General features: G+C 52.0%; 2 protein-coding genes and 1 long non-coding RNA gene across 28 annotated transcripts in view; 2 read left to right on the forward strand and 1 right to left on the reverse strand.

Moving 5' to 3' along the window:
• Window positions 1-5,019, forward strand: part of UNC79 (unc-79 homolog, NALCN channel complex subunit) — a 266,834-nt gene extending 261,815 nt beyond the window's left edge. For 16 of the 22 annotated variants that reach the window (XM_019462133.2, XM_019462137.2, XM_053889744.1 and 13 more), the window contains 3 exons: window positions 1,608-1,649; window positions 3,839-3,991; window positions 4,777-5,019. In XM_019462133.2, the coding sequence (XP_019317678.2) occupies window positions 1,608-1,649; window positions 3,839-3,991; window positions 4,777-4,857 (276 nt within the window). In that variant the 3' untranslated portion in view covers window positions 4,858-5,019. Of the gene's footprint in view, window positions 1-1,607; window positions 1,650-3,838 lie in introns of all 22 variants that reach the window. The other 6 variants (XM_053889747.1, XM_053889737.1, XM_053889734.1 and 3 more) reach the window with 1 other exon arrangement.
• A 5,073-nt stretch (window positions 5,020-10,092) lies between these two features.
• On the forward strand, window positions 10,093-11,252 carry LOC128773058 (uncharacterized). Its single transcript, XR_008417305.1, has 2 exons — window positions 10,093-10,318; window positions 10,398-11,252. It is a non-coding gene; the product is annotated as an uncharacterized LOC128773058 (long non-coding RNA).
• Window positions 11,253-13,930: 2,678 nt separating this feature from the next.
• The window catches only part of PRIMA1 (proline rich membrane anchor 1), a 62,470-nt gene continuing 54,660 nt past the window's right edge, over window positions 13,931-21,740 (reverse strand). For 2 of the 5 annotated variants that reach the window (XM_019462140.2, XM_019462139.2), the window contains exon 5: window positions 13,938-16,977. In XM_019462140.2, coding sequence (XP_019317685.1) covers window positions 16,875-16,977 — 103 coding nt within the window. In that variant the 3' untranslated portion in view covers window positions 13,938-16,874. Of the gene's footprint in view, window positions 18,161-20,327; window positions 20,498-21,740 lie in introns of all 5 variants that reach the window. The other 3 variants (XR_002083638.2, XR_002083639.2, XM_019462141.2) reach the window with 3 other exon arrangements.

Here is a 21,740-nt window from a genome sequence, read left to right on the forward strand (position 1 = left end):
CTCTTCAAAGTTATATTGGATTTGGAAACAAATCCAAATCCCTTGATGTGGCCTCCCAAGGCATCATGGGTGGACGATGAGGGGCCTCACCTCTGCTTTACTAAGCATGTTTCTCGTGACCCCCCCCCCCCCTCCTGAGAACCTCATGCTTCAGCATCAACTGGATCCCTAACACCTCCTCACCCTTGGCACACTCCAAGCTGTGGGCTGTGCTTCCTGGAGTGTGCCCTGGAATTCGTTTGCTAGGACTGCTGTGAGAGCACCACAGAATAGGCAGCTGAAACATGGAAACTTCTTATCCCACAGTCTGGAAGCCAGAAGTCCGAGGTCGGGGGCAGCAGGGTTGTTCCTTCTGAGGGCTGTGAGGGAGAATCTGCTCTATCCTGACCCCCTAGCTTCGGGAGGTTGATTGGCAGTCTTTGGCTTTCTTTGGCTTGTGTCCAAATCTTCCCCTTTTTATAAGAGCATCAGTCATACTGGTAGGGGCCCACCCTACCACAGAAGGACCTCCCCTTAACTCAATTACATCTGCATTGACCCCTCTTCCAAATAAGTTCCCATTCTGAAGCAGTGTGGGTAGGGACCATGAGGGGGCACAATTCAACCCATGACACTGTACTTCTCTGTTGAATTTGGAGTAGAGAGGGTTGGAAGGAACAGAGTGAAGTGATATGATGCATATTTAGTACAGTAAAGATCTGAGCAATGCTGTAATAAGGAACCTAGCATCTCCAAACTTACTGTACCAGTGCTCCCTCCCCCATTTAAACCCACCAAACTAGAGTCCTGTGGGACACACTTTGGGAAACACTGTCTTCTGTCCCTAACTTGTGGATTTACAAGGCAGCCTTATATTCCAGAGGGCTGAAACGTGGCTGAGAAACCAAAGCTGGGAGAGGGGAGCTGCTCCTGGAGGCCCTTGGGCCAGACACCATGTGGCTTCCTAGGAAAGGCACAGCAGAGGGGCTCAGGGTGGGCCAGAGAGGCAGCAGAAGGGCGAGGCTCCCTAGATGCCTGCAGTTTGAGCACCTCGCCCTCTGTCAGAGCAGGGACCCCGCTGCTCGCCTGCATGTGACCTGTGCTGTACAAACCTCTGGCCCAAGTCACTCTTGCTGTGTCCCACCTTCCAAATCACAGCCCGGCTACTTTGGGGCTTAATTTTTTTTTCCATCACTGAAGCATTTCAACCAATTCCCAGCGATATTTTCTTAACAACTCTGGGCAAATAGAGTCGCCATCCTACTCGGAGACTCCATCTCAGAGATCCCGTGGAGGAAATTCTGTTTCAAGAAAGTGAGGATTTAATTAAATAAATACACATTTAATTTCCCATGTGTGGTCGCTTTCAAGAGACAATCAGTCATTTACTCTAAAGTGTGTGTTTCAGGCACTCATGGGGCACTTATTAACCTCCAAATGCCACCAGCTCAGCAGGGTCTGGCCTCAGAAAGATGTTTTCCTGTTAATGGATAACTCCGCAGCAGGGTCCCACCCTTTTGTGATGTCAAAGGGGTTCTGTGTGCTCTGCTTTCCTGTGCAGTAATGGAAGCGAATGGGGGTGGGGATGGAGACCGCTAATAACAAGGCCTCTGTGTTTCTCCACACAGCTGATACCTATGTGGTTGCCGATGATCCAGTCAAATACCAAGGTAAGTCATCCCTCGTGGACTGGAAGCCCAGTCCCCTCCAGAGAAGGGTCGTGACATTACCAGGGCTCACTGATGCTCCACTTACCATGGAGCAAGGTGAATTCACCCTGCTCTCGGCTGCCCAGTGCTGATAAAGTGGGAGACTGGGCCAGGTAAGGGCCGTGCAGGCCGAGGTGATAGCAGGGGCCACGTGCGTCCTGTTCGTTCTCTATGAGGATGTGGGTGGAGGGGGGATCCCAGAGTCCAGACGAGGCTCAGTTCCTGACCAGAACACAGGCCTACCCTACCTTTAGAGGACACACATGGGATCTGAGCCCACGCGTGTTCATTGCTATCTCCTGGCCACTAAAATGGACTTTTTGTGGGGCGCCTGGCTGACTCAGACAGACAATAGAACGTATGACTCTTGATCTCGGGGTTGTGACTTCAAGCCCCACATGGGGTGTAGAGATTACTTAAATGAACTGTAAAAAATAAAATGGACTTATGGGGCACCTGGGTGGCTTAGTCAGTTAAGTGTCTGACTTTGGCTCAGGTCATCATCTCACAGTTTGTGAGTTTGAGCCCCATGTCAGCTGTGCTGACAGCTCAGAGTCTGAAGCCTGTTCGGATTCTGTGTCTCCCTCTCTCACTGCCCCTCCCCTGCTCGCTCATGCTCTCTCTCTCTCTTTCAAAAATAAACATTAAAAAGGTTGTGTTTTTTTTAAATAAAATGGGCTTTAAAACAAATGCTTATTTATTCTTGAGAGAGTGCAAGTTGGGGGGGGTGGGCACCGAGAGAGGAGGACAGAAGATGCGATGTGGGCTCTGCACTGACAGCGGAGAGCCCCATGCGAGACTTGAACTCACAAACTGTGAGATCATGACCAGAGTCGAAATCAGACGTTCAACCAGCCGAGCCACGCAAGTGCCCCTAAAATGGACTTTTTGTGACAAGAAGAATTCTATTAAGGAAGGATAACATTGAATCAATGATGGACTTGAGCTAGAAGGGCAAGGATCTGGCCCCATCCCTTGTTTTACATATGAGGAAACATAGGACCAGAAAGAAGGGTAACTGGGGGTGGGGGGTGCAGTCAGGAAGGGAAAGACCCTGTCCCAGTGACTTTTCCGCTGCCAGACCCCGCCTCGAGTGACACACTGTCATCACTTGGGCGAAACCTACTCCATGACTAGTAAAGTTACCTGACATTATGATGGCAGAGCTTAGCCACCTGCTCCACCCAAACCTGGGCTCCGTCTACGGCGTGAGGATTACAGGGCAAGCAGGGGGCAGAAGATGGAAACCTTCTGCCTGAATTTCTTCTCAGAGTTGGGGAGGGATGTTGGCTGAGATAAGGGGGGCGTGACCTCAAGGTACCCAGACACGGAGAGAGAAATGCAGCCATCTGCAGTGACTGCAGGCGTGGTCTTGTTCGTGGTGTTGGTGCAGTTTGTGGCCACAGGTGGGGGCCCCGACACCGCCGAAGACCTATCTCCCACTAACTTTTACTATGAAAACAGTCACTTGTACTTCCTCCTTGAGGCATTGGATTGCCCCTGCCCCTGCTTTGTGGAACTCTGAGGAGGCCCAGAGAGCTTTGGACCTAGCTTCTCTGTGTGCGCTAACACGAAAACAGGGAGACTGTAACCATGATTAAAATGTAATGAGCACATATTACGCGCCAACTTCCGTTCTAAACCCTCCGTTAACTCATTTATCCTTAAAAAACAAACAAATAAACCCACGAGGTGTTACTCTCCCCAGTTTGTCCATGAGAAAATCCAAACGCAGCCCGGAAAACCTTGTTCCCAGGGTTGTCCACAAAGGAGCTAGGATTTGAACCCAGGGAGCTGGCTGCAGAGCCCAGGCCCTTCACCGCTGTCCCAGGCCCTCGTGGTGAATAAGCGCCCAGGGGTCAAGAATACGTGTCAGCTGTCAGTGCCCGTTGCAATGGATGAGTCAAGCTGGGATTGGCATTACTGGGATGGATCTGGGCCAGAGTGACTTTAGAATCATGCTGCCTGCCCACATCCCCTGCCCCGCACGCTGCCAAATTGGAGAGCTGGCCTTCCTGTTCAGGCCAGACAGCGCTTGAACCGCGTAGGAGTTCTGCCTGCAGAAGATGCCCAAGCCGGCGCTCCCTGGGTTGACCGTGCCCACTTGGAGGAAAGAAACTAAACTTAGATGTCTTGCCCTTTCTTAACAGCACTTATCCGCCGGACTCCAGCTTCGCCTCCAGGCCATTCAGAACCACGTGAACCACCACAGCTTACGGACGCTGCCGGGCTCCGCCCAGAGCAGTGCCGGCCTGGTGGCCCTTCGCAAGTGGCTGCAGTGCACCCAGTTCAAAATGGCCCAGGTGGAGATCCAGTCCTCGGAAGCAGCCTCTCAATTTTATCCTCTATGAGTGGACTCCTCGGCTCTCAGTGTCAACACTCTGGTTTAGCAATAATGGGTTTCAAAACAAAACAATTTGATCCAAGCAGGTTGGGGAACATACTGGTACTGTCCATTCTCTTTCTAGTCTAGTAAAAGACGTGCAAAGGCCAGAGAGGGCCAACAATGAAGCTTTCTTGCTACACATATTTCTGATGACTCCTTGGGCTATCTGATTAAGTGTTTCCTTACATTATTTTTTAAAAAACCAAATCATTTTTCTTTAACTAACTTCTATTTTTTTTAAGAAAAAAAAAATAGACTGGTGGGTACTCACAGAAAAGTTGTATAAGTCCCCCTGTTGCTATTTTTGATGATAGAGAATAAATAGGGTTTTTGAAACCTTTGTAGTGTTTTTTCTTAAAATCCACTCTTGGCAATGCAATAAAAAACCCGTCACCACAAGCCAGTGACACTTGACTGAAGCTTTTTGTCATTATCCTGGGAAAAGTGGCAGCTTGCAAGGACCATTACAAAGTGCACTTAGAAATTAGGTGGTTAACCTGTGCCAATTGTTTTTTTCTTTGTTTTATAATCTCATTTTCCAAAACTGTCCAGTAAGTTTTATTATTTTTAAAACTAATTTTTCAACTCATTCGTTCTAGGCTGTACTTTCTTGTAAGCTTTATGACAACCACTTAAGTTTTGTGAATAATAAATTTTATTCTTTTGTTAATACTTGTAATACAATTCAATTTAAAACTGTAGATCGCACACTGGACCAGACGACTCCCCACGCTGGCACAGAACACTGCACCTGAAGTTATGTTTCATAAAACAGAATTTTAATAGTGTAAGAACACCAAGATTTATCAGCACTCCTACTTAGCATTTGACTGTGCATTCACAAATGATCTTTCTCTTCTCTATCCCTGTAATGCACTGACGACAAGAAGACTTACTATACATTTAAGCTGTATATTGAAATGCTATTAAATGCATTTTTTATTATCTCTGTGAGCCTGGGGTTTTTTAAAATCAGTTTATACGTTTCTTGTAAACTTGGAAAACTCCTCTAACTTCCCTTAAAACTTAAGTACAACTGTTGAGAGGAAAGGCTTTCTTTCGGGTCATTTTGGTAAGAGAAATACACAATTTACTTGAAGTCTGTTCTCCAGGAAGGACCTGAGGGCACGAGGCCATTTTATTTATTTATTTATTTATTTATGTATTTATTTATTTTTTATGTTGGTTTTTAGGAGGCCTCTCTTTTCTGCTGGGAAGTCCGATCTCTTCATGCTTCTCAGGGGGAAACAAGTCCTCAAATGTTTAAGTGTTTCACGTGAGTTCTAGAAAGACAAGGTGGGAGAGCTTCGTCCCTATGAAAATTTGCAGGGAGCCACTCGGTTCCTAGATTAAGAACATAGCAATGATCATGCTTCATATTTTCCGAATGAGCTCTTCTGAAAGGCCATCCCCAGCTAGAAGGCTCCCCGTTGGGCTTGGTTATGCCTCTGTGAATGTTCTGTCTCGTATAGAAAGTTGTGCGTGTATTTCTCTCACTTGTAAACTGTGACAGCTTTGAGGTTATGTCCTGTCTCTATCCCCAGGGTCTGGCACGTAGTACGGGTTTAACTAATGTCTGTTGAACTGAATGGACTTGATTAAGCAACAGGTCTTTCTTGAGCCACCCAGTGGGCTCAGCAAGGGCTGAATTGTGACTTTTTTTTGAGCAGCGATTCCTGGAGCGGGTAACAGACACAGGCCAGAGCGGGAGGCCTTCGCTGCTTTCCCCGTGAGGGGTTTAACTGACTTCCCCATCTCGGCTCAGCTGTAGCCCAACCCTTTGCTAGTCCTGAGCCCACCCTGCTGCAGACAGCCAGGATCTTAGCCGTCCCATCCTACCAACAAAGTCCAGAGTCCTCCACAGGCTCTTCTCCAGCTCCAGCTCTTTCAGTGGGCTCAGTGTCCCTTTGTATTTGCATTTCCCCCCTCCCCTCCCTCCAAGGGCCGGAGATGGGCCCTCAATTCAGCCCTCTTGACTGGGCCCCCATCTAAAGCTTCCTACTGTCCAGACATGTTTCCTTTCCTCCAGGTCTGCCTCCTTGCCCCTGAGAACCGTGACTCACCTTCCTGCCAACCTGACCCAAATACTGTCCTTGATGGGACCCTGCCTACGTCACTGGTTTAGAGAGACCAGTAAGCCTCTTCTCTGACCTACACTGCCCTCACCCCCATTCCCCAGTGTCCTCATCTTCTTTTTATATCCTTATGTTAGCCACTCACCCCCCTTCACCCCCGGGGTGAGTCCGACTCAGGTTCTTAGAAGAAAAAAGTGGAGAAAAGAGGGGACAGATGGGAGTTTAGCAGGACTGGCCCTAACAAGTAAGAGGAGAAGCCATTCACCTAGATCAGGGGTGGGCCCACTGCCTGTTTTTGTAAGGTTTTATCGGAACACAGTCACACCCACCGTGTACATCCTGTCTATGATGCTTTTGTGCTACAAGGGCAGAGTTGAAGAGGTAGGACAGAGACGTGCAGCCCTGAGAGCCTAAAACATTCACCATCTGGCCCTTTGCAGAGAAGTCTGCTGACCCCTGGCCTAGCTGAAGGCCACTGAGAGAAACCGCGTTGAACCTTTGCATGGATGTAGCTTCCTGCCACCTCAGGGCTTTTGAAATGTCATTACTAGTATTTCCTCATCTGTATGATGGGGGTAATGGCACATTCTAATTCATAGGGTTGTTGAGGTGATACAAGGACGCAAGCAAAGAGAGCAGTGCCTGGCATGTGGTAAGCACTCAATAAAAGTTATGAGTTATTCTTTTTGTCATGTTAAAGCCTAGGGAAGTAAAGCTGCTTGCCCAAGGTCACATGGCTAATAAGAGGCAAAGCTGGAACCTGACCACAGGCTGGCTAACGCCAAGGACTGGTCTCTCAATCACTGCCCATGTTGATTCCGGCTATACCACCCCCCCAGCCCCCAGTGACAGTCTGGCAGCCACAGAAGGCAGAGGGAGTCCAACACACTTTTCCTGATCCAGATTTGGCCAGTGTTAACTATTGGCTTGGAGAGGGTCAAGGCATACAGTCAGTGTTCCTTCCCCCATGGAATCCTACTGGCTTAGAGTGTGAACAGAACATTCTGAGATTCCCAAGGGTAGAATGAACCAAAATCTGCAAACGCATAGATCCCATGATTGTTTGCCATCGGCATGCCTCTTACTAGTTGGGTGACCTTGGACAAGATACTAAACCTCTGTGGACCTCTGTTTTTCCTTATCTATAAAATGGAGATATCTACCCATCTCCCAGGGGTGATGGAAAGCTCACATGGCACTTGGGAGATATGGACCGCCAGGAAGACTGGGGACGCCTTCGCCTTGTGAAGACCACTCAAGGGAACAGCTCCCAGCTGCAGAGTCACCTGGTTTTTCCTTCCGCTAGTCCCTCAGAAGCAAGACCTACAGGCCATGAGAGCCAAACGTGGTCATTAGCCAAGGGTGTCCAGTCTCCACCGGGTATCCTCCCTTTACAAGCGTATCATTCTGCCTCTCACTGGGTGTTTTCAGCAAATCTCTTCCCAGAGAGTCTCATCTGAAGTCAAGCGGTTGCAGCAACTGTGCCGTTTGCTGCGACAGGCCAGCTAAGATTGGATCGGATGGGAGAAGATGGGTTATCCACCAGGACTCTTCCCTGAGCTGGGGTCGAAGGGCCTCCGGTGGTATTTGGACAATGCAGATTGTTTCATACACTTCTTTAATACAATTAACATGCAAATATGTATATCGGGCGGGTTGAGTGTTTTGACAGTAATGGGAGTGGTTGGAACTCAATGGAATAGTACCAGGCCATGTTTTTATGAGAGTTGATCCCTCTGGGGACTGAAATGTTATGCATGAAAGGTTGGCCAGTTCATTCCACCGGCAGGAGCAACAAGCAGTAAGCCTCTTGAATAGGATCCAAGAGAAACCACAAGAGCCATCATTTATTGGGGATGTACTAGGTACTGAACACGTTACACATATTACCTTCTCTCCTCTTAGTGCACCCCCCACGCTATTATTCCCATTTTGCAGATGAGGCAGCTGAGGACAAGAGTTTATATAATTTATCCAAGGTCATGCAGCCAGCTGTAATAACGTTAGGACTGGATGGAGTCTGACTCCCAAGTCAGACTCAGTAAATGTTCATTTCTCTTACCTTTTTCTGCTCCTGGGCTTTTTTGATTAACATGTGCTAAGAGCATGGGATAGAGAAATCTAAGGGCTTCTTGGAGCAGCTCAATCTTGGTGTCTCTGTTTATTGATCATCCATCATAAATTTCCATCAAGCCAGTATCGCATCTTCTGACAAGGGCATTTTCCCCTTTGCTTTGGGAATTCATTTATTTGGGGGAAAAATTATGCTCGCAAAATATATCATTTATAGTTTTCCACTTAATATAACAGTTTTATGGAAAAGGATAAAAATGTATGAATTTAAAAGCATGATGATGAACTCTTAGATTGGAGGCCTGTTGAGAGTTCTCGCAGCCCTACGGACACTGGCCCCAATTAACTATAATCATAGCTGCCATATATAAAGGCTTACTATATGTCAGGCACTTTAGATACAGCATCTCATTTAGTCTCCACAACCATGATGGGAGGAAGGCACTTCTACTATCAACCCCATATTACAGATGAGGAAACTGAGGCACAGAGAGACCAAATACTTGTAGGAGTCACTCAGTAGAAGGTAGAACAAAATTCGAGCCAGATCTGCCTGCCTCCTAAATCCCTGATTCTTTCTGATACATAATCTGATAGTCGATGATGTCTGGAGTCCTTTGCTACTCACCTGACCAACAAGGTAGAACAATGTAGGCCAAAAGTAACCACCTGGCAGACAACTGGTTGAACTTGGCCCATCCATCCCGTGTTCTGTTTGACGAGCTTCAATTTGTCATTTCTCGTTTTGGTTTGAAACCTCTTTGATGGAGCACACGGGCTCCATTACTGACCTCTGACCTCTGCCTCCCAAGCAGGCCGACCCCAAAAGCCTCTCAGCAAAAGTCCTATTGCATCTAGGTTGATGTACAGGGCCTGGCTTGCTTCACGCGTTTACCTGTCCCACCCTGCAGGCGTGTGCGTTCGCCACCCAGTTTAGCCTGACCTCGCATTTTATGGGCTCCCTCCGCAAGCCAGTGGCAAAGCAGGATTTGGGGCTGTCTTCTCAGCCCATAGTAGCCTTGCTCCCCCAGCATCATTCCTCGGCCCCCACCTGCATGGCCACTGGCTGGAGCCCCTGGCGCTCCCCACAGCCACCCATCCATCCATTTGACCTCATTTCAGGTTGGGGCTGGTCTGTCCGGTCTGCCACCATCCTGGTTTCTCCCACCTCAGAGCACTGGAGGTCAGCGGGTGATGTCAGGCACCAGCTCTTCCCTGCAGGGTGCACAGGACGCTGGCAGAAGCCTCGGATTTGGTTGAACAAAGAGCTGGCTTTTTAATTATGCAGCCCAGACAGGCCCCCACCAGCAGCCCGGTGGAGAGGGGAGCCTCCCGGGGGCTGGCTGGCAGACGCCCTGATTTCCGCTCCTTCAAGTGGCCACTTGGAAAAGAAAGGAACCAGCAAGTAATCAAGCATGAAGGACAGAAACACTCCAGGTGAGGACAATCAGGCCCCCGCTGAGCTGGGGGTGCGGGGGCATGGGGGTGCTCTGCAGAGGGGGGCATCGGGCCAGTTCCAGACAGCGGGGTGTACCCAGAGCCCGCAGCTCAGACTGCTGAACGCTGGGCCGAGGGCTGGGGAGTCAGGTGCACACAGGCCGGGAAGCCAGATCGGTTCGAGACTTTGCCGCAGACCTGTTCTCTGACCACGGGCAAGTCACTTGATCTTGCTAAGCCTTGGTTTCATCGGTAACAAAATGGAGGTGGTAATTCCTCTCTTCCAGTCTTTCTGTGAAGAGTAAACGTGATGATATCTGTCAGGTACTTAGCAGAGAGAGAGAGGATCATATACAAGAATGACAGCTAGCCTTTAAGGAGCACTCATGACTCCTAGGTATGCCAGGCTCTGTGCTAAGCGCCCGACGTTCATGCAGCCATTTATTCTTCAGACTGTAATGCCAGGTGACAGCTGGTGTTTTGCTGAAATGAAATCACAGCTTGCAATGGGAATTTGGTTCCAATTCTTCCAAGTGCGGGCGTTCCCACGCTGCGGTGCTCCATGTGGTGACTCAAGGCTCCACGTTCCTCTGTTTGAATGAGCAACTGGGAAATCCTCCTCCATATGGCTTGTTCTGTCATCATTTGGACTTCACATGGTATGAACACGTCTTTGTGTTTGTCATGGGAATAGTATTTTGAAAATAATAAATGGATATGTTCTTTCTTCTTCTCCAGGAAACCACAGTCCCCAGTCTAGCTTCATGGATGGCATGAGCCAAGAGGAGATTCAGATGTAGGGCAAGTTCGGGTCAGATCGGAGGAGGAAGCAGAGAGCCCAGCTCTCCTAGACCCTAGTGGATCGTTGACAAAAGAAAAAGGGAGACAAATGTAGGGCAGGGCTGAGAGGCCAGGCGGGCATGTCTGCATCCTCTCTCATGGGGGTGAGGAGGTTGTAAAAACACCCAGATGGATATGCACCCGGGAGCCCCACAACATTGTGGCATGCCATCCTCACAAGTGCCTGTGGCCGTGGGCAGCCTCGGTGGGAAGGGGGTGGCTGCACACAGGAGTCTGCACCCCAGCCCCGGCAACCCTCTCCCAGCCTGCATGAGGGCACAGATTCCAGGGTCCCCGTGGCTGGGGCTGAGAGCAGGAAGCTGGGCAGAGGCCACGGTCAGGAGAAGAGATTGCTGCAACCCAGACATTTGTATCTGGAGCCGTGGGGGCAGACTGCTCACCCTCAGAGATTAGAAGGGCCCAGGCACAGTCCTGCTGTCACCTGAAGGGGAAGCAGCCCAGTCTGGCCCCAACACCTGCCAGGACCTCAACCACTCCATCTGAGCTTGGTTCCCTCTGTGCCAGAGACCCCAGGCACCTGCTCAGGGGTACACCTGGGTGCCTTCTAGAAGGGAGCAGGCCTGGGAAGATGGTCCACCCAAGAGACAGCCCAAAGAGACCCACTAAACAGGAAGAGGCCTGAATCCCATTGATTTTGCAAATCCAGGTTTTTCTGCCTCTCACACCCCCATCCACAATGAGGTGGAGACTCTCGAAAGTTATGTGCAATAAAATGCTGTATTTTTTTCTCTATGCTGTGTGTATGGTGTTACATTCACAACCCACAGTTAATTAATTCTACAAATATTTCTTGTGCCAGGCAATGTTTGAGGGGCTGGAGATTCGGCAATGAATAAGACCAAACACCAGAGTGGGGTCCCTGTTCTCAGGCACCTTCTATTGTTTGTAAATGGTTTATTTATTTATCTTGAGAGACAGAGAGAGAGAGAGAGAGAGAGAGAGAGAGACTCCCAAGCAGGCTCCACGCTCAGTGCAGATCCCAACGCGGCCCATGAGGTATGACCTGAGCCAAAATCAAGAGTTAGATGCTTAACCGCCTGAGCTACCCAGGCACCCCAGGTAACTTCTATTCTCGTGGGAGGGAAAAGACAGTAAATGCGTGCATGTGTCAGCAAGGGTTCTTAGGGGTGAGAAGTGTTGTACTGAAATAAACTAAGGCAATAGAAGGGAGAATGACTAAGGGGCCTAAGAAAGCCACAAGGTGATCACTGGGGAAAGAGTGACTGTAAGCACATCAGCTGGCACATAAGGAGCAGCAGGAAGGCCAGGGTGGCCAAGGGAGAGGAGGGGAACAGGAGGAGGGGTCGGGTTGGGGGTGAGGGAGAAACAAGGGGCAGGTCAGGAAGGGCCTCGTGAGCCAGGGGAAGGAGTGTGGCTTTTATTATAATTGTAGAAGTCGTGGGAAGTTTTGTTTTTGTTTTAATTTTTATGTTTATTTATTTTGAGAAAGGGAGAGCAGGGGAGGGGCCGAGAGAGAGGGAGAGAATCCCAAGCAGGCTCCACACTGTCAGCGCAGAGTCAGATGTGGGGCTCAACCCCACAGTCTGCAAGATCATGACCTGAGCCAAAACCAGGAGTTGGACGCTTAACCAACTGAGCCACCCAGGCGCCCCCATGGGCAGGTTTTTAATTCACGTATGATTTGACCTGTGTTTTGTAAAGATTCCCCCAGCTTTTGTGGGAGCTGATGGTGGGGACAACAGAGGTGGAAGCAGGAAGCCGAGGTCGGGATCTCACTGTAGTCCGGGCAGGAAGCGGCGGTGGCTTGGACCCGGGTAGGGGGAGCTGTGTTAAGTGGCTGGATCTCAGAGATGTGGAGATGGGAGGTGGTAGGACTTGCTGATTTATCGGTCACTGGCCCAAGGCACAGAGGCATAAAGCATGCCTGTCGGGGTTTGCACTGAGACACGGTGGTGGCCGACGAGGCCACGCGTGGAGCTGAGGAAGATGGCAGTGGAGGGGGATCTGGGAGTCCTGCTGGGCTGCGATGAGCCGCCTGTTCACAGCAAGTGAGCTGCTGGACAAACCCAAGTCTGGAGATGACAGGGACAGCTGGGGCTGGAGGTGCACACGTGGAATCAGGTGCCTATGAGGGGATTTGCCGCCCGGGGCCTGGACGAGCTTGCTGGGGGAGCGTGGGGGGACACAGAAGGGAGATCACTCAAGGCAGTGCCCAGGCACGATGGGTGCCGAGGCCTGGCAGAGGGGAGGCAAGCCGGCCATGGCGCCCAGCTGGCTTCTTTTCTCATCCCCCACCATGACGTTTGTCACCGTCGGGCTGTGAACACACATACAGGCTCTGAAAATCTCTGTGTGTATTCCCATGATCCAGGCATGCTTATGACATTTTTTTTTTTTGGAGTTTGGCATAAAAATGAAACCGCAAGTTCTCATAAAGAACACGTGAGCCCCTGAGACTATATCCTGTTTCAAAGGTTAAGGGCAACCCTCCAGGCAGAAGTCAGTGGCACTGAAGCTAGCATCACCTGGAACTCCACAGAACAAGTGCCCAGGCACCAGATCTTCCTCCGCCCGGCTCTTTGAGGGCAGCTTCAGAACGACCTCATACCCTTTGGACCCTTCCGTGTTCCTGGGCGGGGACTGTACTTCCCTGGGCTGGGCTCACTTCCAGGCCGCGAGCCCACGTGAGCAGAATATCTGCCAGCCTGTAAGGTCGCCATCAGAGCGCCCCTCTCTTTGCAGCAGGGCATTGCCCTTCTAGGAATCCCTGTTTGGAATGTTGTTATCCCTGTGTCAGAGTCTGGAAGGGAGGACATTTGTTTTTAAATTAGGAGGTGTAGGGTGGGGATGGAAGGAGCAACACAGAAAATTCCTAGTTACTTCTGGGTTTTTTTCTTTTTAAATTTTTAAACTTTTTTAAAATTTATTTTTGAGAGAGAGAGAGAGAGAGAGCGTGCACAAATGGGGGAGGGGAGAGAGAGGGAGACACAGAATCTGAAGCAGGCTCCAGGCTCTGAGCTGTCAGCACAGAACCCAATGGCACGGCTCAAACCCATGAACCGTGAGATCATGACCTGAGCTGAAGTGGGACACTTCACTGACTGAGCCACCCAGGCACTTTTCTGCAAGTGCCATGTTTTAGGGAAACCTGCCAGTCTCAGGCACACTGGGAGGGTTGGTCTTCTCAGCTGAGTCAAGGATCAAGATGGCTGAGTGCGGGGGAGGAGAGACAAGGTTGGGACCTTAGAGTCCCCATCAATGCCAGTCTTGGGTATTATGGTGAAACCATATGGAAATGAAGCAGGTCCCCCCCGGGCCCTCAAAGAAGGGTCACACCCCACACTCAGCCCACTCTCTCCTTCCCATGCCCCCCACTGCCCAGGACCAGGCCCCTGCCACAAAAGACAGCTGATAATCATCTGTATAAGTGTATTTTTATTGAAAATAAAAAAGGCATGGTACTTTCTTCCTCATAAGTAGCATCCAGTCTGCCCCCCAAGTGCTGCCGGTCCTGCTCCCTGCGTGGTCTCAGCACAAAATCCACATTAGTGGCTCGCTGGTGGACAAGACGGCACCACTTGTACATTTGTCCGTTGAGACAGAACGAGAGACAAGAGCCCTCTCCCCGTATGCACACGGCACATTGCGAGGAAGGCAGATCTCAGGATATTTACATTCATGCATTAGATATCCCATACTACCTGGGCTGTTTAAGTCAGACTGTGTACAGATTCAGAGAGTACAGTAATTTTATATAGATATAGATATCTCTTTAAATATATATATATAACTATATATAATATATATGTCTATATTTTTATAGCTATTAGTCTTTCTTCCAAAACTTGCTTTAGAAGCTCCTAAATAACACCTAAAAACTCTGGGAGATCCTATATGCCATTCTAAGTCGGGCTCAACTAGGAGACAGTTAAAAAATATCCATTTGAGAAAATGCAGACAAGAAATGTGCATTTCTCGACCTCAAAGTCTGGGCTAGCCTGAAGATTGGTCTGCGTTTAGGGGCTGCGGATACGTTCCTTAAACAAAAGTTCCGATTTCAAAGACCAGGTTGGTGTGGTTTTACAGATGCTTCTTGTCACTTAAGCGAAAAATCCAGTGAGGCCTCCTTGCGGCACACAGGACGGTATCCAAATGGCCAGTTCTAGGTTTGTGGGGTTGAATTCTCGTGTGACTTCGTTTTTAAAAACTGGGTTCTTCTCTTGGTTTGCATTAGCCGAGAGAGGAGACTTTACAAACCCGATGTGGGGGGAATTTATGCGCAAATGTTAGCTTTTCGTGGAGCCCTGGCCGTGTCCCTAGAGCGAGGTGGATGCCAAGGGTGCACAGTTGGGAAACCGTGCCTGCGGCTGGAGGGTTAGGCCAACTGTAAAACCTCCTAGGCTTCAGCCAGGGTGAGGGAAGGTGGGAGTTGTGGGGTTGCGCAAAGCTGGGCTGTGCCCTGCCTCCCTTGAGGTCTCCCCAGGCTGGATGCCCATCACGTCATGACCCCTTAGTCAGGGCCTTCCCCTCTGACCGAAGGTGTCTTCCCATCACTTCTGAGCCCAAGGTGCCGTGTGCATAGAGCTGGGGTCCCGCCCGAGTGTCTGTTCAGGGAACACGCAGGGGACTCGATGGCAGGCTACAGGCAGTAAGGGAAAGAGCCTTGCTGCAGACCCACATCCCCTGGCCCTTTATCACCAGCTCGAGGCAGTGACAAAGGCCACCGGTGGCACCGTGCCATGCCAAGGTAGGCAGGGAAAGCGGAACGCAAATCCAAACCAAACACAGGCCCTCACACAGAAGGAAAACCCAAAGGAAGAACAGAGCCCTTTCTGGGAGGGTATGGGCCTGGGCCTGTCCTCAGCCTGTTCCTGCTGACCTGCGGGGAGGACCCGGGTGAGGGTCACAGCAAACTCACCTTCTCCCCTCTGCTCTCCGAAACACAATGGAACACAGCTCCATGGGCAAAGGGATTCCCAACCCAAGGTGGATTTCCAAGGTTCAGCCCAAACAGGGATTTGTTTGCTGTCTTGTCAGGCTTACCTGGATGGCAAAGTCTCACTGTGGCCCAAATACCCTTCAGAGAACCACACTGGTGGTCTGGAAAGTGGACGGAGTCCACCTAGCTCAGTTCCTACACAGAGAGAGCGGAACCGTTAAATGTGTCCACTTCCTTCTGAGCAAGTGTATGGGAGGTGAGGGAACCACGGGGTCAGGAGTGTTCTCCCAATCCGGGCGATGCCAGACCACAGGCCTCTGTCCCCACGGGCCTAGTGATGTGCCTACAGGTCGGGTGGCCACCTGGGAAACAGGCCGGGGGACCAAGATCACCAGGCCCGGAGGGTCCTCTCCCTCCCTCCCTCCCCTTCCTTCCCTTCATCCACCAACCCCTCTGGACGGTTCAGCATTTTTAGAACACAAGACATTCGAAGGGGGCCGCTGGGAGAACACCACCTCCTTCTGGATGAAGAGAGGCTGGGGACTCTCCGGAGAGGGTCTGAGTACCTGGAAAGGGCCTTAGGGGGTCATCGGGGAGACCCAGCGCCAGGCCGGGTCAGCCTAACCCAAAGTGCTGGGCTTGGCATGAGTGGTGGCCTCTCCGGATGAAGGCAGGGTGTGGCTCACAAGGAGGCATCAGTTCCTGCGAGGATCAGGGGTGGAAATGAGTCTGCGAGTGGGTAGAGGGGGCTCTGTCCTTCCCGGGTCCTTGGCGTGGCGTTCAGTGACTTGTTTTGCCTCTGGAAGGTCAGACACTAGCTCTGGGTGTAAAAGAGCCCCTCTGTCTGCTCAGTCAGGAGGGGACCTTACAGGCTGGGCTCACAGCCCACCGTGGCAGGGGTCAGAAGTCAAGAGCCTGGCGCCGGGGGTGTGGGAGGGAACAGGAAGAAAGGAGGCAGGCCCTGAAGACTAAAGACAAGTCGCCGATGGGGTGACAGACATGTGTGGGAAGCACCTTTGGAAGGGGACATCTCATGGCTGTGCTGATGGCTTCTGCTGGGACGCATGGTGAATGGAGAGCAGTCTTCCCGGGGAGGAGGAGAGGTTTTCTGGCAGGCAAGTGACTCCTGGATCACCTTTCTCTTGGCTAAGGTAGGATGCCCCCCTACCCCAGCAGACAGACAGACTCCCTGCCTTTGTCAGAGCGCAGTTGGGAGACAGTAAATCAAGTCCAAGATGGAGAAGAGATGTGAAGAGTGGGTGTGGCGGTGCGGCCCCGGCTGCCGCACGCAGGTGAGCTGGCCTGAGAGCTGACCAGGGGCAGGCTGGGAACGGGATGGTTTCTCCCTGGGAAATCCTGGACAAGCCCAGAGTCAGCTCGTGTCCTCCTGCTTTCCCGTGTCCACTAATGCCACCAATGTGCCCCTCTGGCCGGCGAGTCCGGGGTCTGCAGACTCACACCACAGCGCTGTTCACGTCCACCCCTTTGTTGCTCTGCGAGGAGGTCATGGGATACTCAGCAACACTGGTGCCATTCTCCTCTTTTCTCAGTGGTTTCCTGGGAGGGGAGGCAGGGACACCCGTTAATGACCAATGGCAGGGGAAGGTGCATCATGTCCTTCCAGGCAGGCCACCAGACTCTGTTCTGGGTTAGTATCCTTGGGCCGCTGGTCCTTGTGGGGGCCAATCAGGAGCTGGAGGTGGTCTTAATGAGGGGGACCACACAGTGTGTCGTACACACCAGGACACAATTGAGAGTGAGAGAGGAGAGCTGTTAATCATGAAGCGGGGACAACAGCTGTTAATAATGAATTGGGACTGTTTGGGACAAATAAGAGCGGAGAACCTGTGTAAGACGTACAGTCAGGCTTTGGTTGATCTCTGATTATGAGCAAGCGGTTGTGAAGAGGAATACCTGGGGGTGCAGAGTTGAGGCGCCAGAGGTTGGATTTTGCAGCCTTGCCTCTGTGCGGTCAGAGGTACATGGAAAAGGTGACAAAGAGGATGGCGGTGACGGTGACGCCTGGTGGTGGCCATGGTGGCTTGGGGCGGTGGGAAGAGTAATGGGGGTGGAAATGGTGGTGGAGTTGGCGGTGGAAGTGACGGTGGTGGTGGTTATGGTTGTGTCAACGGCGGCGGTTATGGTAATGGCGGTGGTGATGCTGATGGTTATGGTTGTGTCAATGGCAGCGGTGATGTAATGGCGAGTGTCCGAACTAAGTGCATACTAGTGGTTCTCAAGCACTTAATGTCAGGCCACTTGAAGACCATTCCAGAGGCTATTTGACCCCAAGAGCCATTTCTCCCATACATACAAGGCTCAGGAAGGCTGGGTGGGAGGCTCTGAGAAGGCTCTTGCTCACTCGCAGAGGTTCTGAATTCCCAGCACTACTTTCTGGCCTGGCTCCAATCTGACCTCCTCTCCTGGCTGGTTCAGGAGGCCTCCAGGCCCCTGGCGACAGCCTCTGGATCTAGGCCACACATGCTGTGGAGCCCAGTCCCATATCACAATACTGCTGTCTCTCAGGTGAATCTGAGGCCCGTGGGGCCGTAGCTCAGTCACCTCTGTCCCCAGGAACGCTGGGGCTGAGCCTGACCTGGCCTTTGCTGTGTATTGTCTCTGTTGAATGTCTAAGGCCATCTCTGAAAACCTGGTGATTGATTGCTTCTGCCTTCTCCAACGTCCCCGGAGCCTCTAGGAACCCAGCCTGAGGACTGGTACTTGGAGCCTAGTCTGCTGCCTATGGAATAAAGTCTGAGGTGAATTAGTTTAGGGGAGGCAGGGTCTCCAAGGTGGTTATCGGTAGTTTCATGGGTGGGATTATTAGGCCCGCTCAGAGACAACACCCTGAGATCAAATCTAGTAACTTCCCTTCCCTTTTTTTCTTGCTGCAGAAACTAGCTCACAAACCACAGAGAGAAACCCAAGTTCACGGACTCTGGGTGTCAGGCTCAGCCACGGTGGCTTCTAGAAATGTGAGATGCAAACCAGCACTTCCTCCCGTGGCGCATTACGCTTTGGACAAAGCACTCTCAGCTACAGATGTTTCTGGCCCCTCTCACAATGGTCCCCTGAAGAAGCTAGGCCTGGGGTTAAGAGATCCATTACGTGGGGAAACTGAGGCTTAGGGATAGCTGTGACTTGCCCATGGGCTCCCAGCTGGTTGGTGCTGCGGCCTGGACCGCCATTTGCTTCCGCCATATCCTGGTCCAGACATCTTTCCCTTAAGTCAGCATTCCCAGCAGGGCATTATCTCCGCAAACAGGCTCTATGGTCCCATCAGCTTGGAAAGGCCTCCCACCTCCCTCCTCCTGGAGAGTTCCAAAAGTTCTCAAGAGTCCTCCAAGAAGCCTGTCTCATTTTGCTTTAACCCAGCATATCCCAAGAGCCCCGCTTAATTTAGATGCTACAGACACTTTCTGGAACCCCCAGGTGTGTAGGGGTCAGACGAGTGTCCTTGTTTGTGATGGGCTTGTGGAAGTATGGTTTCTGAGCCAACCTCTGCCCCTGGGCCTTTTCTCCCTCAGTCTCCTTCATGTCTCCCCTGTGCCCACTCCTTCCCAGGGGCTTCAAGTGGCTCTGACTCTGCTGGGTGGGCGTCATTTCTGACTCTGGGCGTGCATGGCCCGGAAACTCGGGTGGAGGGTATATTTTCTTACAGTGAGATCCTGTGTTGCTCTCGCCATGAGGCCACCGATGGGAGTTAAGTGAGATTCCTACATTCATCATCAATATATGAGGACGGGGGAGAGGGACATCAGGATCGGGATTCCAGAAAATATTAACAGGCAAAAATCTCTGAGCCCAAACCCACACCGCTTCATGGCTTTTCTCCCTAATAAATATTCAATCTTGGGCTAGTCTGAAAAATCAACTGGAATGGGTCCAGGTCGGGGGAGAAGAGGCTGAATGAAGGGCCTTCAGGAGTGGATAATGGAGAGATGCGTCTGGAACTCCCATGGAAATGGGCAAAGCATGGAGGGCACAGAGTTCCCACCTTTTCAGGGTGAGGGTAGGAAATCTGCAGGACTTCTGCCAGGAGAAGAGGTGACATTTCTTAAAGCCAGGCTGCTGGCTAGGACACCCCTTTGCGTTCCTGGGGCCTTGGAGGGAAATGTTGGCCCAGAGGGCCTGGCAGGAAGCAAGCCTGGCCAGAGGGACACTGAGGACAAGGCCAGGAGACAGCCCCAGGGCCTTCTCAATGGCCCCAGCCAGCTTCCCACCAAAGACCAGCTTTGTCCCAGGACAAAGGGCGTCTGGATAGGGGCTCCACCCAGCAAAGTAGCACCCGGTGGCTGGCCCAGCGCCCCTACAGGAACATTCCAGGAGCCTGGGCATGGCAAGGGGAGGGGTTAGTGTCCCAAAAGTTCTCCTGAGAAGTGGGCTCGGTCTGCTCCCCTCCTCTACTAGAGCTAAGCCCCCAACCGCTCTACTCCCTGGACTGCTGCCCCAGCCCCCTCCCAAAGCCTGTCTGGGAGTCACAGGAGCCCAGTGGAATCTGGAGTTTTACCTACAACAGGAGATGGCTCTACCTCCCCCCCTCCCCCCACCATCCTTCCACTAAAGGGCACTACAGGGTGACGCTGCCCGAGTGCTGAGATGTCATGCCTCAGTGAACCCAGGCCCCACCACTTCCAGCCATGTGACCTTGGGCAAGCCACTTAACCTCTCTGTGCCTCAGTTTCCTGGTCTATAAAATGGGCACAATAATGGTGTCCATTTCATAGGCCTGTTGGGAGGATTAGATACGTTAATGCAGGTCAAGCACTTAGATGAGCATCTGGCATACAGCAAGTGCTCCATAAATGTTTGTTAGCTCTCAGCACTGCTGTTGGAAAGGTGTCAGCGGGGAGCTGTCCTGTTGGCCGGCAACGGCCAGCGCTCTCCAGTCTGCACAGACTTCCTACCTAATGGATGCCCGCGGGGCTCAGGAAAGGCCAGAGAGGCTCGCCGGGACCCAGCATGGCTCTGCAGCGCTGTGAGCCAGCCAGGGCTGGTCCCGCTAAACCAAAGTAAGGCATGTGCACCCTGGTGTGGGAAGAGATGGCCACGGACGACTCCCTACAAGGCCTGGTTCCTAAAACCAAGAGAAAGGGAGGTGAGATTTCCTTGGCCATGTCCGGGATTCCTGCCTGTCGGAGGGTGGGCTCTCCACCCCGAGACTCCTTCCCCCCTCGCCCCCATCCCGGCAAGCAGCAGGCACTCCTTGTTCTTTACACGGGGCACTGTGCTGACAGTTCCGGGGGGCTCGGGCCATGAGCCATGGCCTCCGCAGGAGCCGCCTCCGCCCGCACGCCGGGCCGGGCGGGAAGGGCCAGGACAGGAAAGGCCGGGACCCAGCTGCCCCTCTTGGACCCTGCTGACAATGTTATGACAGGTCCCAACCTAAGAAGGGAGGGCTGCCTGGCTCGCTTCTGGTCTCACGCACCCCGCGGAAGGGGCTGCTCTCAGTCAAGTGTAGCAGTTTCAGACTCCCTTCTTCCGAAGGCATCGTCCCCGAAACACACACACACAAACACACCCATATGCAAACACAGCCCACCCCACCATATACACACACACCACACCCATACACGTACACACACACACACACACACACATGCACGTCCATACATACCCCTTCACAAACACACACCCCCTTCCACGATGAGATGCCTTTGTGGCCTGCAGACTTCTCCAAACCTGGGTGAAGAAGCCAAAAAGAGCCCTTCCGAGCCACCAAGGGAGTCATCGGCCAGGAGAAGCAGCAGCCTCCTTTCCAGCCCAGCACACTTTTCCCCACCACCCGGGTGAAGGGGAGTCAGGGACGCAGCCCATCGGCACCCTCACGCTCCAGCTGGCCCCGCTGTTTGACCATCTCCCTAGGGCTTCCTCGTTCAGCCACCTCCGGCTGAGCAAGTCGAAGGCTGGCGTCTGTGAGTCTCCCAGGCTTCGGCTCACCCCTGGGACCCAGCCAGCAGGGTGAGGCATCTGGATCTCATTCTGCATGCCGTGGGGAGCCACTGGAGGACTCCTTACGTCAGGGATCCCGGTCTATACCCTCACCCTGCCTCGCGACCTCCAACGAGCATGTCTAGAGAGAGGAGTTCAGAGAGGGATACAGCTTCCTGGTGACAAAAGGGCCCCCGAGAAGCAGGGACCTACCCACTGGCACCGAGAGCGCCCACAATCTGCCTGCCTTTCTGTCAATGACTGGCCTGTAGCGCTATGTGGTCCCCGCTACAAAAAGCAGCTCATCCCTGCTGCCCACCTCCTCCCGCCAGGACAGGATTTCATCACCCACCACAGCAGGTGGGTCCCTTCTGGGGGCGTGGGGGGGG

This window comes from Panthera pardus, unplaced genomic scaffold (genome assembly GCF_024362965.1).
Source record: "Panthera pardus isolate Hobbes unplaced genomic scaffold, ASM2436296v1 HiC_scaffold_24, whole genome shotgun sequence".
Lineage (NCBI taxonomy): Eukaryota > Metazoa > Chordata > Mammalia > Carnivora > Felidae > Panthera > Panthera pardus.